Source organism: Anomaloglossus baeobatrachus, chromosome 8 (genome assembly GCF_048569485.1).
Source record: "Anomaloglossus baeobatrachus isolate aAnoBae1 chromosome 8, aAnoBae1.hap1, whole genome shotgun sequence".
Lineage (NCBI taxonomy): Eukaryota > Metazoa > Chordata > Amphibia > Anura > Aromobatidae > Anomaloglossus > Anomaloglossus baeobatrachus.
In genome coordinates, this window is record NC_134360.1 from 191,438,691 (window position 1) to 191,456,019 (window position 17,329).

Genomic DNA, 17,329 nt, shown 5'->3' on the forward strand with positions numbered 1-17,329 from the left:
CGACACTCTCCGAAGTGATGTGACTGCTACTAGGAAGACCACTTTCTGCGAAAGGCGTGAGAGAGAAATATCCCTCATTGGCTCGAAAGGTGGCTTCTGAAGAGCCATCAGCACCCTGTTCAGATCCCAGGGTTCTAACGGCCGCTTGTAAGGAGGGACTATGTGACAAACCCCCTGCAGGAACGTGCGTACCTGTGGAAGTCTGGCTAGGCGCTTCTGAAAAAACACAGAGAGCGCTGAGACTTGTCCCTTAAGAGAGCCGAGCGACAACCCTTTTTCCAATCCGGATTGAAGGAAGGAAAGAAAAGTGGGCAAGGCAAATGGCCAGGGAGAAACACCCTGATCAGAGCACCAAGATAGGAATATCCTCCACGTCCTGTGGTAGATCTTGGTGGACGTTGGTTTCCTAGCCTGTCTCATAGTGGCAATGACCTCTTGAGATAACCCTGAAGACGCTAGGATCCAGGACTCAATGGCCACACAGTCAGGTTGAGGGCCGCAGAATTCAGATGGAAAAACGGCCCTTGAGACAGCAAGTCTGGTCGGTCTGGTAGTGCCCACGGTTGGCCCACCGTGAGGTGCCACAGATCCGGGTACCACGACCTCCTCGGCCAGTCTGGCGCGACGAGGATGGCGCGGCGGCAGTCGGACCTGATCTTGCGTAACACTCTGGGCAACAGTGCCAGAGGGGGAAACACATAAGGGAGTTGAAACTGCGACCAATCCTGAACTAAGGCGTCTGCTGCCAGAGCTCTGTGATCTTGAGACCGTGCCATGAAAGTTGGGACCTTGTTGTTGTGCCGGGACGCCATTAGGTCGACGTCCGGCGTCCCCCAGCGGCAACAGATCTCCTGAAACACGTCCGGGTGAAGGGACCATTCCCCTGCGTCCATGCCCTGGCGACTGAGAAAGTCTGCTTCCCAGTTTTCTACGCCCGGGATGTGAACTGCGGATATGGTGGAGGCCATGGCTTCCACCCACTGCAGAATCCGCCTGACTTCCTGGAAGGCTTGCCGACTGCTTGTTCCCCCTTGGTGGTTGATGTATGCCACCGCAGTGGAGTTGTCCGACTGAATTCGGATCTGCTTGCCTTCCAGCCACGGCTGGAACGCCTTTAGGGCAAGATACACTGCCCTTATCTCCAGAACATTGATCTGAAGGGAGGACTCTGTCGGAGTCCAGGTTCCCTGAGCCCTGTGGTGGAGAAATACCGCTCCCCACCCTGACAGGCTCGCGTCCGTCGTGACCACAGCCCATGATGGGGGAAGGAAGGATTTCCCCTTCGACAGAGAAGTGGGGAGAAGCCACCACTGAAGGGAAGCCTTGGCTGCCCGTGAAAGGGAGACGTTCCTGTCGAGGGACGTCGACTTCCTGTCCCATTTGCGGAGAATGTCCCATTGAAGTGGACGCAGATGAAACTGCGCAAAAGGAACTGCCTCCATTGCTGCTACCATCTTCCCTAGGAAGTGCATGAGGCGCCTCAGGGGGTGTGACTGGCCTTGAAGGAGAGATTGCACCCCTGTCTGTAGTGAACGCTGTTTGTCCAGCGGAAGCTTCACTATCGCTGAGAGAGTATGAAACTCCATACCAAGATATGTCAGTGATTGGGCCGGTGTCAGATTTGACTTTGGAAAATTGATGATCCACCCGAAACTCTGGAGAGTCTCCAGAGCAACGTCCAGGCTGCGTTGGCATGCCCCTTGAGAGGGTGCCTTGACCAGCAGATCGTCTAAGTAAGGGATCACCGAGTGTCCCTGAGAGTGTAGGACTGCTACCACTGCTGCCATGACCTTGGTGAAGACCCGTGGAGCTGTCGCCAGGCCGAAAGGCAGTGCCACGAACTGAAGGTGTTCGTCCCCTATGGCGAAACGCAGAAAGCGCTGATGCTCTGGTGCAATCGGTACGTGGAGATAAGCATCTTTGATGTCGATTGATGCCAGGAAGTCTCCTTGGGACATTGAGGCAATGACGGAGCGGAGCGATTCCATCCGGAACCGCCTGGTTTTTACGTGTTTGTTGAGCAGTTTCAGGTCCAGAACAGGACGGAAGGATCCGTCCTTTTTCGGTACCACAAACAAGTTGGAGTAAAAACCGTGACCCTGTTGCTGAAGAGGAACAGGGATGACCACTCCTTCCGCCTTCAGAGTGCACACCGCCTGAAGAAGAGCATCGGCTCTCTCGGGGGGCGGAGATGTCCTGAAAAAACGAGTCGGAGGACGAGAGCTGAACTCTATCCTGTAACCGTGGGATAGAATGTCTCTCACCCATCGGTCTTCTACCTGTGGCAGCCAGGTGTCGCAAAAGCGGGAAAGCCTGCCACCGACCGAGGATGCGGTGTGAGGAGGCCGAAAGTCATGAGGAGGCCGCCTTGGGAGCGGTTCCTCCGGCGGTCTTTTTAGGACGTGACTTAGACCGCCATGAATCGGAGTTCCTCTGATCCTTTTGAGGTCTTTTGGACGAGGAGAACTGAGACCTCCCCGCGGGCCGAAAGGACCGAAACCTCGATTGTACCTTACGTGGTTGAGGTCTGTTTGGTTTGGACTGGGGTAAGGATGAGTCCTTTCCCTTGGATTGTTTAATGATTTCATCCAATCGTTCACCAAACAGGCGGTCGCCAGAAAATGGCAAACCGGTTAAGAACTTTTTGGAAGCGGAGTCTGCCTTCCATTCACGTAACCACATGGCCCTGCGGACTGCCACCGAATTGGCGGATGCTACCGCCGTACGGCTCGTAGAGTCCAGGACAGCATTAATGGCGTAGGACGCAAACGCCGACGCCTGAGAGGTTAAGGACACCACTTGCGGAGCAGATGTACGTGTGACTGCATTAATCTGCGCATGACAAGCTGAGATAGCTTGGAGTGCCCATACGGCTGTGAATGCTGGAGCAAAAGACGCGCCGATAGCTTCATAGATGGATTTCAACCACAGTTCCATCTGTCTGTCAGTGGCATCTTTGAGTGAAGCCCCATCTTCCACTGCAACTATGGATCTAGCCGCCAGTCTGGAGACAGGAGGATCCACCTTAGGACACTGAGCCCAGCCCTTGACAACGTCAGGGGGGAAGGGATAACGTGTATCCTTAAGGCGCTTGGAAAAACGCTTATCTGGACAAGCTCGGTGTTTCTGGACTGCCTCTCTGAAGTCAGAGTGATCCAGAAACATACTCAATGGACGCTTGGGAGACCTGAAACGGAATTTCTCCTGCTGAGAAGCTGACTCCTCAGTTGTAGGAGCTGGTGGAGAAATATCCAACACCTGATTGATGGTTGCTATAAGGTCATTCACTATGGCGTCACCATCAGGTGTATCCAGGTTGAGCGCGGTCTCAGGGTCTGAATCCTGATCTGCTACCTCCGCATCATCATCCAGAGAGTCCTCTTGCTGAGACCCTGAACAATGTGATGAAGTCGAGGGAATTTCCCAGCGAGCCCGCTTAGGCGGCCTGGGACTGCGGTCCATGTCAGAGACCTCACCCTGGGACTCATGGTTCACCCCAGGAGCACTCTGCAGCTCCAAATGAGGGGGCCTGGGGTCAGTGATTGAACAGTGCCCGGGGCCTGAGTTACCGGTCTGGACTGTAAGGCTTCTAGTATCCTAGCAGACCATTTATCCATAGTCTCAGACAGTTTGTCAGCAAATACTGCAAACTCCGTCCCTGTCACCTGGACAGCAGGTGGTTCCACCTGGGCCACCCGTAGCAGAGGCTCCGGCTGAGTAAGTGCCACAGGGGCCGAGTATTGCACACAATGAGGGTCAGTGGAACCTGCCGGTAGTATAGCCGCACATGAGGTACAGGTTGCAAAGTAAGCCTGTGCTTTGGCACCCTTGCTATTTGCGGACGACATGCTGTTGTCTAGTACAATCCAGGAGGGTATATAGCCAAAATTCAACAGTGCGACCGTACAGTGTAGATGTATAGCATATAAGCATATATATATATAAACACTCCGGCACTCAGTGGGGCCAGCACCTCAGGTGCTGCTTACCGACCGCTCAAAGCGGTTGTGTGATCACCAGCTTCCCTGCCTGGGCCTCCCAGAGCTTTCTCTCCTCTCCAGCGTCAGAAGAGCTGACAGGAATGGCTGCCGGCGTTCTGTGGGTAGGAGGGGGCCGTGGGCGTGCCCTAGAAAGTGCGGGAATCTGGAGCCCCACTGAGCTGAATGAGGGGGGAGGAGGATACAGAGTATGCTCCAGCCCTCAGCGCTGACGTTCTGTGCAGCGTCACGCCCTTCCCCTGACTGACAGGCCTGGGGGCGGGAAAAAGCGCTACTAGGCCGCAAAAGCCGGGGACTAAAGTTATAAGCGCGGCCGGCATATAAGCGCGGCCGGCGCGGTAGTCCCCGGCGCACTAACACACCCAGCAGTGCTGCAGTGTATATGGCACCAGCGCTCCATGCGCGGTCCCCACGGGGACACAGAGTACCTCTCAGTAGCAGGGCCTTGTCCCTGACGATACTCGGCTCCTGTCCAGCAGATTCCCCAGGGGCTGCGGAGGGAGCACGGCCTCAGTGCCTGGAGACCGATTAGGATCCCACTTCACCCAGAGCCCATTAAGGGATGGGGAAGGAAAACAGCATGTGGCTCCTGCCTATGTACCCGCAATGGGTACCTCAACCTTAACAGCACCGCCGACCAGAGTGGGGTGAGAAGGGAGCATGCTGGGGGCCCTATATGGGCCCTCTTTTCTTCCATCCGACATAGTCAGCAGCTGCTGCTGACTAAGATGTGGAGCTATGCGTGGATGTCAGCCTCCTTCGCACAAAGCATAAAAACTGAGGAGCCCGTGATGCACGGGGGGTGTATAGGCAGAAGGGGAGGGGCTTTACACTTTTAAGTGTAATACTTTGTGTGGCCTCCGGAGGCAGAAGCTATACACCCAATTGTCTGGGTCTCCCAATGGAGCGACAAAGAAATTGGGTATTCATTTCTTAATTACACTAATCAAATTTTTAAGGCCTCAATCAGATGTCCAGGTTTGATCATGTACTCAAAAAAAAAAAAAAGATACGAGCGTCAGTGTTTTGGATGCGAATTTCCTCGGTATACGGTCAGTGTATCCGAGTTTACCATAAGTGATTCATCAGTATTTTTCACATAGGGATCAATAAATAAATTACAAAGCTTCTCCTATCCTTTGCAGTATTAATCTTGGACACCACACAGACTGTACAGTGATGCCATCCGTGGGCTGTCCATGATTTTCACAGATTCAGACTTGTATGGGCACATTTCATCCGTGATGCCAGTAAAAATCAGTCATGCCTCTGTGATTTTTGCACCAGGTAGCCAGAATATTCACGCAAAGCAAAAATTGAAAGAAACAGAAGATCTGTCAGTAGTGACTATCCTGCTTGGTGATGGTTTCTAAGTTTCAAAAGAAAGATTTTTGTGTACTCACCGTAAAATCTCTTTCTCTGAGTCTTCATTGGGGGACACAGGACCATGGGTTATGCTGCTGTCACTAGGAGGCTGACACTAAGTAGACAGAAAAAGTTAGCTCCTCCCCAGCAGTATACACCCTGAGCCGGAGGCGGACTCAATCAGTTTAGTGCACAAGCAGTTGGAGGAGAACCAAACAACCCTAGATAAGACAAGGAAAAAACTATAACCAATTAGTCGTGCGACCGATGGCCTGGGAATATGGCCACTGAGGCAACAGGCAGGTAAAATGTAACCAAAAAACACAAGCAGGGTGGGTGCTGTGTCCCCCAATGAAGACTAAGAGAAAGAGATTTTACGGTGAGTACACAAAAATCTTTCTTTCTCCATCGTTTCATTGGGGGACACAGGACCATGGGACGTCCAAAAGCAGTCCCTGGGTGGGAAGAGAACCATCACCGGAGATCGGTAGGAAACCGCTTCCTCCTGTCGGGCTTGACACAGACCTACAAACACCTATCTTGTTACAGGTGTGCTACTGCCGCCCGCAAAGATAACGGCAAGACTGGCCTCTGCCAAAGCTTGGGTGTGAGCCTGATAGGAACTAGTAAAGGTCTGCCGACTAGACCAGGTGGTGGCCCGGCAGACATGGTCGGTCAACGTCTGAAGTCCAATCATCCAAGAGACTCCCCTTGGACGGTAGAATGCGGCGGAGGTCCGTCTTCCATGCGATAGGCTTCACATATGACGGAAAGGATCCATGTGGAAATCTTGGCCCTGGGCGCCGGCATGCGCCTCCTGGGACCGGGTGAAAGGATGAACTGTCCTGAAAGGATGAACTGATTGTCGGTGTAAACCGAAAAGTGCGGTCCTGAAGACATAAACTACTGAGGGCTCGTACCAGCTCAGGAACGAACTAGGCCCTTTTCAGGCTGAGAGAAGGTACTAGGACCGACCCGAAAACCCAATCTCCTTATCTGGAAGGAAGGCGGGCTGCCTTGGACCGAAAGGAGGGTAGTGGCCGGAGCACCTCCCTTGCCCTGCTGGAGGACCCGGAAAAAAAGGAGGGAATAAAGGCAACAAGAGAGGGCTGGCCGCCCTGATGCCCTTTGAAAAAAGAGACGGCCACGAGGAGCCCACCTATCCAAACAGGTGGGAGTAGGAAGCACTCGAAAAGGTCCAAACCGGGAGCCTTGAAGTGAACCCATAGCTAGATTAAGGTCCCACGTTTCTATTGGACGGTGATGCCGCCGAGCCAGATGGATGCTTCTCTGCGTGAAACACCTTGATCGTGGGACGAGAAGTGATAAGTCTCTGAAACCGAAATGACCGCGTCGACACCTAGCCCCTAGAGGGATGCGCTAGAAAACCGCATCCAGATCTGACTGCCAGCCTGGCAGCAGTGCAGGAAGGGAGAGAGAGAGAATAGAAGATGTGCTCCTCACACCCCGGAGGAACTCTACACGTGTGATAATAAATCTTCGAGGGAACCGGCTTCCCGGTCTCCAACATTGTCTGCATCCTTCTTGCCAACCGGCCTGTGCGAGCTAGTACCCGGGATCCGCTATTAAGGCCGTCAAACTTAGGACTTCTGAGTCCTGGTGGAAGAGAGGGCCACGACACGGAAGAACTGGACGGTCTGGAAGGCGCCACAGGGCATCTGCGAGGGGTTGAGTGAGTTCTGTGAACTATGTTCGCCTGGGCCACTCCATAGCCACCTTCTGGCTTGGTCCATCTTGAGAACGCTCGAGATCATGGGAAGCCGTGGGAAGATGCCCGAGAGATTGAACTGGCCTCACGGACGGGCGAGGGCGTCGTCACCTAGTGCAGAGAAGGGGGCACCCTAGATGCGCCGTTGACTAGAAAGCTGGATCGGGGGGCCAATAGGACCACGACTGGAGGTCTTCCTTCGTCGTAGATCTGGCTGGTGACTTCCCTGTTGAGGAGCCATTTGCCTAGGCGAGGCCCTTCCTGCTGAGAAAAAACGACCGTCCAAACGTCCACGGTAGGGATGTGTACTGCCGAGATTAGAGAGCGACGAGATCCGGCCCAGAGCAAGATCTTCTTGACCTCTTCCTTTGTCATGACACTTCCTGCGCCTCCCTGGTGGATGATGCACGCCGCCGCTGTGGCATGCTCCGACTGGAACCTGACCGGGCAACCTCGCCCCAGTGAAGAAATCATAACCGGGCTAACCGGATGGATCTGAGTTCCGGAATGTTGAAGGGGAGACAACACTCAAGGGGTGTCCCTCGGGACCGTGCTGTGGAATGGTGGAATAGCCTACCCTAGCATAGGAGACTGGTAACGGTTGATACTATTCTCCAGAGGAGACGGAGAGGGGATCTTCCCAGGGGACGGTTACGAAGGCTGGTCCACTAGGAAGGGATTGGCAGGTCCCCAGGGCAAACGGAAGCTATTTATCTCCGTTCTTCAGTGGGGTCCCCTGGAAGGGCAAGGATGAAAACTGGTAAGTGTACAGCCGCTATCACCTCCACCAACAGCCGAGGACTCGCCTACCGAACCCGACTTGGTGCGGGGAAGAAAACTAATCCTGCGTGAAGAGTAACTTCCCTTGGGCGGTCTCGAATAACGTGCCCAAAGGGATGATCTACCGGGCCGGGGTCTGAAAGGACTCCAACCGGTAGATCAGTTACCCTAGTAGCGAAAAAGTGACGATGACGGTCTAAACCCCAAGACGACGATCCTTGAAGGAAGAAGTCTGGACCACCAGGTCGTTTATGGGCGGAGTGACCGTAGCGGCCCTGTAGAGTAGGATGTGCAGGAACAGACGCCCTGATCCCCGCAAGCGTTCTTAAACAACTGGAATTGGCCGCTGCAATGCAAGGCGGAGGGACTGTTTGAGAGATAGAGGCGCCCTGACGGTTGCGGCTCGAACGGACTGGAACCGAGCGGTGAGGCGACGATCCTGAGCGTCTGGGCCGATGCTGGGAAGAGATGTGCTCTTCCCTCACGTAGCCTAGGGGAGAGATGTACGCTTCCCTCACGTAGCCTAGGGAATCCACTGGACTAACCTATCTCCGAAGGGACGGTCACCTAAGGGCGGAAGGAAAGTCAGCGACTCTTTAGATGTCGCCCCCGCGTTCCAGACCTGAGTCAGAGACCTCGATGGGTGGTCACACTGCTGCTATAGGCTCAGACCGTGCAGCTGGTAAACACCAGGGCTGTGATGAGAAGGTACTTACCGAAGATGTCAACCAGTTCTGAATCGGCAGAGATGGAATGTAGTCCGCTGCGTAGGGTGTCCATGGAGTCCCTGAGAGACGTCACGTTAGGGATGATAAGCCAGGTGGAACCCTGGCGGGTCGATCACAGGGGGGCATGCCCCTTCTCTCCGGAGCCCTTTGGAGAAGGGATAATGACAATAACAAGACTTACCGCTGGTAAACGTCCTGTCTGGTTGTTGTCTGTGATGAAGTAGTAACTCTGCGAACTACTGGATGTCCACTGAAAACATCATGGGTCCGCCAGAAAAGTCTTAAAGGAGACCTGTGTGCTCAGAGAGGAGAAGAGGACTATCCGTGCTCTTAAGACCGATTTTTTCCAGGCTATTCGTCATGCGCCGAACCTCGGCGCCTGCTCGGAATCCAGCAGAGGTGGTACGTCTGGGTCATCACCAGAGAGGTCGGAAGGCTTCTGGTCGAGCGGGAGCTTTGGACCTGGGAATGAAGGAAAAACCAGGGGGAGGCGCCAAAGGCGAGACCTGGCGGGTCCGCTTCGAGCAGCGGATGAGGTCCCTGGTACGGGACTCACCTCCCCCGGTGCGTGCACGGAGAGAAAGGGCTGTCCTTACCTTTAAGGCTTGACTCACCATCCTTACCAGGCTATTAATCATGCGCCAAACATCCGGGTTCTCCTGCTCGAAGTCCAGCAGAGGTGGAACGCCTGGGCCATCCCCAAAAGGTCAAAAGGCTACCAGAGGAGAGGCAGTCTGGACCTGGGGATTAAGGTGAAACCTGGGGGCGCAGAAGACGGGACCTGGCGGGTCCGCCTTGGGCAGAGGAAAAGGTCCCTGGTACGGGACTCATCTCCCCGGGGGGATTGCGCCAGTCTTTTTGGATGGTACGACAGAGCGTCGGCCGGTGACGCAGCGCATGCGCACCAACCCGAGGGACGTCAGCGAGGGGATGTAGGGCCTGAGACAGGGCGCTAACCAGCCGGCAGGGGCGGGATACAGGGGCGTGTAGTGCCAGGGGCTGCGGTAGCTGTAAACACTAATCTGACATCATTTGGGGTAATTCACAACTGAGGGAACAGCCATATACTAACTGTATCTCTGATGCAAACCAAGAACCCGATAAGTGCTCGTAAGAGTTAATATATATATATCTACATTTACATATTGTAATAAACTCAGCCCATAATAAAAGAAAAAAAAAACCAAAAACAACCACTATTGTTTAATGAACGTGGCTAATTTTGGTCTATTTTTCCACGATATGAGGGTTGCTGCAGCCTCAGCAATCCGCAGACCAGGGGACTGCTATAATCCCTCTTTTTTTTTTTTTTTTTTTTAAATGGATGCTGGAGGCGGGCCGAGGAGAGCGGGAAAAATCCTCCACCGCCCCCCCTGTGATGCCTGGGGCTGGGAGGAGGGCGGAGACGGAGCGGCCGGCGGCCAATAGCGATGCGGCAGGAGGCGGGCCTGGGACGCCGGGGACCGGGCCGAAGCCGGGGCCTAAATTTTGAGGCTGCCGGTGCAGGGGAAGATACAGACCGGCGGTCCTGCCAGCGAACGGCGGCGGCGCAGCAGCGATGACCGGGCGCCGGCAGGGAGCTCTGCGTGCACGCCGGTGCACTCTGTCGCCCGATGCGGCCGGGGCGCCCGGTGACTAGGCCCAGACCGGGGACTAAATTTCGCAGCCGCCCAAGGAGGAGAAGGTAGGAGAGGGCGTCCTACCTGATCAGCGGCGTCGCCCCTGTCCAGTGTGCAGGCGAGGAGCTCTGCACCTGTGCCTGTGTGCCCCGCACCCTGGAGGAGTGGCTGCGGCACCAGGGAGAACAATGAGGAAGGCAGGGAGGTGGACGCCAGTGGGGGGTGGGAGCCCCTGTAAATGTAGCAGCGCTGCGGGCCCCAGCATACATCCAGACGCGCTGAGGAGGTCCAGTCCCTATTGCCGAGCCCCTTACACCCTTTGGGGTGATACCGCAGGGTGAAAAGGGGGTGCCCAGGAAGGTTCTGCCCCGCGTGCCGACCCGGGAGTGGTACCACGGAAATTGGATGGGGGAGAGGGCCCGACGTCTCAAGCCTCTGCGACCCAGGGGAGTGGTACCCACATGGGCTGCGAAAGGATGAGTGAAGAAGAATAACGATACCTGTAGAAACAGAAGTACAACAGGGATGAGAGCGACGAGCTTCGCCGAGAAAAAATGAAAAAAATACGCAAAAAATCAAGTGGCTGAAGGGGGCCCAGCCGGCCCACATCAGCCTCCTACGACACTAAGCAAAAAACTGATTGAGTCCGCCTCCGGCTCAGGGTGTATACTGCTGGGGAGGAGCTAACTTTTTCTGTCTACTTAGTGTCAGCCTCCTAGTGACAGCAGCATAACCCATGGTCCTGTGTCCCCCAATGAAACGATGGAGAAATTATATTCTAATATGTATAGAGTAAAATTAAACAAAAATAAAATTAATGTATTAAAAAAGGAGCTTAAGCTATATTATGAAGACACTAGGCCAGGGGTCCGGAACCTTTTTGGCTGGGAGAGCCATGAACGTCACATATTTTAAAATGTAATTCCATGAGAGCCATACTCACCAGTGGGGAGTGGCGTTGGTGGAGTGGCTCAGAAGGTCCCAGGAAGCATGGTAGGCGATGGTGCGGGCACTGAGGAGGGGGTGTCGCAGCTTAAGAGGGTCAGTGTGCCGAGGGTTGGCAATACTGCATCGGGCTCATAAGGTGTCACAGAGGCGGGCGCCATTGATCTGCCGGCAGGCTGCTTTGAATCTCCTGCAGTTGACGAGATCGACTTCAAGACAATGGCTGCAGCGCATGCGCAGATCGACGCAATGCATTTCAAGAAAATGGCCGCAGAGTCCTTTCTGCGCACAAAGAGTCGATCTCGTCAACTGCGGGAGTCAAAGTAGCCCGCAGTCTGTTGGCTACTGCGGCCTCACCGCCGCGAAATCCCATAAGCCCGCAGTATCGCCGTCTCTGTGCCACCACTGCCACCCCAGTAAGCCATATGTGGTTTGTAAGACACACCCCCATTTTCCCCCAGTTTTTGGTGAAAAAAGAAGTGCATCTTACAAACTTGAAATACGGTATTTTTTTTTATTAAAAATGTGTCTGCGACCCAGATGCAGCCATCAAAAGAGCCACATCTGGCTCGCGAGCCATATGTTCCCCACACCTGCACCATTCTTTTTGTTGACTTCACAGTCAAGTAAAGGCCATGTCTCACTAAGCAACATCGCTAGCAACATCGCTGCTGAGTCACAGTTTTTGTGACGCAACAGCGATCTTGCTAGCGATGTCGCTGTGTGTGACATCCAGCACCGAGCTGGCCCCTGCTGTGAGGTCGCCGGTCGTTGCTGAATGTCCTGGACCATTTTTTGGTCTTTGCTCTCCCGCTGTGAAGCACACATCGCTGTGTTTGACAGCGAGAGAGCAACGATCTGAATGTGCAGGGAGCCGGCTTCTACGGACGCTGGTAACCAAGGTACACATCGGGTAACCAAGCAAAGGCTTTGCTTGGTTACCCGATATTTACCTTGGTTACCAGCGACCGCAGCTTCTAGAAGCCGGCTCCCTGCTCACGTAGCCAAGGTACACATCGGGTAACTATAAGCAAAGCGCTTTGCTTAGTAACCCGATGTGTTCTATGGTTACCAAGCACAGCGTCGTTACACGGGTCGCTGGTGGCTGATCGCTGTGGAGATCTGCTGGTTTGACAGCTCACCAGCAACAATGTAGCGACGCTCCAGCGATCCCTGCCAGGTCAGATCGCTAGTGGGATCGCTGGAGCATCGCTAAGTGTGACGGTACCTTTAGTCATTGCTTCACCTACTTATTTTGCCAGTCACCGTATGTGTCAGACAATAAGATGCATCAAGCTTGTGATGTGGTTTACAAACACAGCACAGTTGATTAGATTAGAAGTTGCAGAGTTCTTGTAAGTAGTCTGTCTGGCAGCTGGAGGGGGCATGTTATTCAAGTATCTGAATTAAAAGCTACAAGAAGGTGCACCACAAACACAACATCTGTGGTTAAGGGCTACAGGCAAAAAAAAATAAAACTTGTAAAATGTAAAAGTGGTAAGAAAGGTGAGCACCTGATGGAGGCAGTGTTGAGGCATGGGGATATAAGCAAATATATTGAACCTCAGTACTGCAGCTTGAGGGTTTCCTCACTTTTGCGTCTAAAAAATTGGTCCAATTTTCATCCAGAAAAAGTTAGATGAGTGGAATCTGTTTTGTATTTGTGTGCGATTTTTTTTTCTCGCCTAGCATCCGAATGCCCTCCTCCGTATGCAATGTGGTTTTTTTTCTCAGCAGCTATTAATCAACAATTATTTACAGGATGAGTGCAATGCAAGAAAAAAAGGTATTGCACTAGGACCCCTGTTATTCATTGAGGCAGTGCAGATCTGCAATTTTTTCTTCGCTGTATCTGGCCTTGGGGAAAAACTCACATCAAACTGTGAGTGGACGTAAAAATCGAACGACACACACCTATAAGTATATGGGTGCTACAGAAAAAAGGATACCACACAGACCATCCTAGTGGCGTCTGGTTTTTATGAATACATTACTATTCTGTAACATAGACCACTTTAAATAGTCCTGTAAATGACTGTAAGGTTTTGTGCCCACGTGGTGGTTTTTTTTTTGCATTTTTCTTGATTTTTAATCAATAAAAGCAAGGAAAAAGCATCCCAACAAAGTCTATGAGAATTCTGACTTGCTGTGCACCCGCTGCTTCTTTTTTCCTTGCAGATTTTGTTGCTGGAAAGAGAAGCAGCATGTCAATTGTTTCGGCATTTATTTTCTGCGTTTCTATAATCCTCTGCAATGCTTTATCACTATATTTGATTATAGCGCAGCACTTTGCCTCACACACCATGGATATAGCATGGTGTGTGAGGCTCTCCGTAGGTCAGTAACCCATGGTGATGACCCAGGGTTACTAGTTACTATGGCAGCCATCGGGTTCCTGTGATCGCATTACAGGGACCCGATTGCCAGGGAGAGGTGAGCAATCCCTCTCGCTGCCTTCTGAATGCTGTGATCGCAATGATCGCAGTATTCACGTGGTTAAACTGCCAGGAGCGGAGCGGGGGCCACTCTGGGCAGTGAGAGCCGTGTCCCCAATGTAACATCAGCTGGTGACCTGGTGGCGATCGCGGGGGTACTGCGCCTGAACCTCTGCAATCGTCATGACTAAAAAAAAAAGCACAAAAAGAAACAGGAAAAAACGCATATGAAAAAATGCACAAACGCGATAAAAAAAGTGTTTTTTTTCTGCTGCCTTTTTCCTGCCAAAACCTGCTTTTTTATGTGCAGAAAATAAGCATATAAAAAAGCTACGTGGGTACATAGCCTAAATGAATAATAACGTCTGACAAAAAAAAAATGGATTGTAAACGGACAGCATATGGATGACAAGCGAAACAAAAATTCTACTTTTGTGGATGAAAATCGGGCTGATTTTTTTTTATACACTAGTGTGCGTGTACCTTAAGGCTATGTGCCCACGGGCGCTCGTACCTGCGGATGTATCTGCTGGTACGAGCGCATGTTTCCCGCAGCTGCCCGCCGGCGTCCGCAGCTACTTTTAGCTGCTAGATTACAGCGGAATAGCTGCGGGAAACATGCGGACATCCATGCGGCTTACCTGCGGACGTCCCGGCCTCTTATCTCCATAGCGGAGGGCCAGGACATCCGCAGGTAATTCCGCATGAATAATTGACAAGCAATTATACATGCGGATGCCTACATCCACAGCATGGTCGGCAGCCGCACTTTCCGCAGCGTGGACACAGCACTCCCCATGTCCCATAGGATAACATGGGGAGTGACTGTACATGCTAAAACCTGTGGATTTATCTGGAAAATCCATAAAAATCCGCAGGTTTTCCGCGGCAAAATCTGCAGAAACAAGCTCCCGTGGGCACATAGCCTGAGGGTTTAGATAAGATATGTACAACTATAGTCGTAGACTAGGAGGTATGGGATTTGTTATAAGACTGTAAGAAAAGAAGAGCCTGACTATGAGAATCAATGGAAGCCCACAAATGGATGGGTTTTTGCCCCTGTATAAATGTTTGTTTTCTGCATGTAACATCTGGATCCTCTGGATGTTACATTAATGGTACTAAAAGCTAAATTCCAAACAATCACAGGGGATCTGAATGTTACATCCAGAAACCAGTTAAATGGATTAAATACACTCATTTTAATCAAGTCCAAATCATTTATACAGCAAAAGACTTTTATGCAAAAGGTAAGCTTAAAGGGGTTGCCCGTCCTTAAACATATTTAACTATCTGGCTTTAATGATAAAAAAAATATAATCCTTTTAAGAAATACTGAAAATACACAGTATATTACAATATCTTTTACTGTAAAGCAATTAAGACAAACCTCTTTTTATGTTCAATACCCAAGCTAAAGCTTGCATCTTTTGCAAGGACAGAAGCTGCTTGTTGAACGCCTTTTCTTGTGGCACAAAACTATGAGAAAAAATATAGATTTTGAAACTATGCAAAGAAAAAACAAAGGTCTATCTAAAAAAAATGAAAGGTTGATGCTTACAACAAGCGTTGGTTTCTGGTCTGAATAGGTCTGTATAACACCCGCTATTTTATAGTTAAGGCTTAGATCAAATTTAAATTCAGTTTGATTACTGCTGCAAGGAAATCCCAGAACGACTTTTTGGAGTTTCACTGGTCGATGCGATTCATCCATTTTCATACAAATGGCGGGATATTTTCCATCTGAAAGCCATTCTGCAATCTAAAATGTAAAGTTATACATAAGTGTTGTTTTGTTCATGGAGTGACAAATCCTCTACTGCATGACATTATCTCAGCGTATCATTAAAGGGAGTCAGTCACCGGGTTTTTGACACCTAATGTGAATGCAGCATAATGTAGAGACAGACCATGATTTCCTTACTGAGGTTTTATAAAATGACAGTTTTATCACCAGGACATTAAGGCTATGTGCGCACGTTGCACAAATACATGCAGTTACGCTGCGCTTTGTAGCGCAGCGTAACTGCATGCGTCCTGCGTCCCCTGCACAGTCTATGGAGATTGTGCAGGGGCCGTGCGCACGTGGCGCTTTAGAGCGCAGCGCTTCGGCTACTGCCGAAGCGCTGCGTAAAAAGAAGTGACATGTCACTTCTTCCGTGCGCTTTGCCGGCAGCTCCTGCTCTGTCTATGGGAGGAGCTGCAGGCAGAGCGCATGGAATCGGGTTCACTACGGACATTTCTGCAGCGATTTAAAGCGCACATGTGCTCTTCAGATCGCTGCAGAAATTTCTGCAGTGAACTGTACGCAACGTGCGCACATAGCCTTACTCTAGAGGACTAGTGAACCTGCTGCAAGGTTTTCCTCTTTAATCATGACCTCTGTATAACCTCACCCACACTACTGATTGGCTGCTTTCTAAGTACATTGTGCATAGGCATAAAACTGCCAATCAGTGGGGAGGGCAGGGTTATACAGAGCTAAGCATTTAGAGAACTGCTAGATCTGCAGTAGATAAAACAGTGATTTTATCAAACTGCAGCAATCACCCGAGTAAGTGACACATTACAGGAATCGGGGTCTCTGCTCTTAAATCATGCTGCTCTCAGATAGTTGCAAAAACCTGGAGGACAGATTCCTTTTAGTCGTTCTTCTAAAATTAAACATTAATGATTAATAAGGTGGCAACTATCTTATAAAGTGTATGCTGCTGTAGTAATTTTGTATCTTATTTTTAGATGTATGTGTTATGAATATCCTGACATTGTCTTCTTAAAAGGCACACATAGTGCTGCATTTTCCATCCTATCACATACTCACATACTATACTTAGAAGACTGTATAAGGCCCTGTGCGCACACTGCGTTTTTACCCGCGGTTTTACCCGCGACTTGGCTGCAGAAATTTCTTGAGAAATGTTTGTAACCTTTCTGCAGACATTTCCCAGCAAAACCTATGGGAAAAAAATAGCTGTGCGCACACTGCGTTTTTTTCTCAAAAACATTCTTTCTGCAGAATTCCTTGAGAAAATTTCTTGAGAAAATGTGCATCTCACTTCTTTTCCGCAGGTACCTGCGGTATTTCACTCCATTCACTGTAATGTAATCGCGAAATACCGCGGGTATACCACAGGTAGGAAATGATGTGCGGTAAACCCTCGGTATAGCCGCGGTTTACCTGCGTTAATGTTCATCACTGCCTGCGTTTTGCAGGGAAGTGATGTCATTATGACAGGAAGAGGAAGCGGAGCAAAGAGTAAACACACACATATCAAACTCACACACAGACATATAGAATACACATAGAATTCAAACGGACGTATAAAAATAAAAAAACCGCGGGCTCTGCTGTATTTTTACCTTCCAGCCGAGGTAAACACACAGCCGCAGCCCGGTATTCTCTATTATCAGGCTGGGGAGGGCGAGGGCCAGGGCTACTGCCCCCCCCCTCCCGCAGCCCAGAATATCAGCCTGCAGCTGACCCGGGACTGTCGCATCCATTATGCGACAGTCCCGGAGTGTCCCCAGCTCTTCCAGATTGCCGTGATGCGGTGGCAATCCAGGTAATTTTTGCCATAGATAATGGTAAAAACCGCGGGGACCAACTTGCAGAAAATCCGCGGTAAATCCACGCTAAAATCCGTGGCAAAAACGCGGGTGCGGTTTTACCGCGTTTTTTACGGCGGGTGCGGGATTCTTTCAGAGGGTCCGTTTTTTTCTTAAGAAAATG

General features: G+C 51.1%; 1 protein-coding gene across 2 annotated transcripts in view; it reads right to left on the reverse strand.

Moving 5' to 3' along the window:
- The window catches only part of HFM1 (helicase for meiosis 1), a 276,350-nt gene that overhangs the window by 146,394 nt on the left and 112,627 nt on the right, over positions 1–17,329 (reverse strand). For both annotated transcript variants that reach the window (XM_075321028.1, XM_075321027.1), the window contains exons 11-12: positions 15,161–15,361; positions 14,990–15,078 (exon numbers count right to left, since the gene is read on the reverse strand). In XM_075321028.1, coding sequence (XP_075177143.1) covers positions 14,990–15,078; positions 15,161–15,361 — 290 coding nt within the window. The remainder of the gene's footprint in view (positions 1–14,989; positions 15,079–15,160; positions 15,362–17,329) is intronic.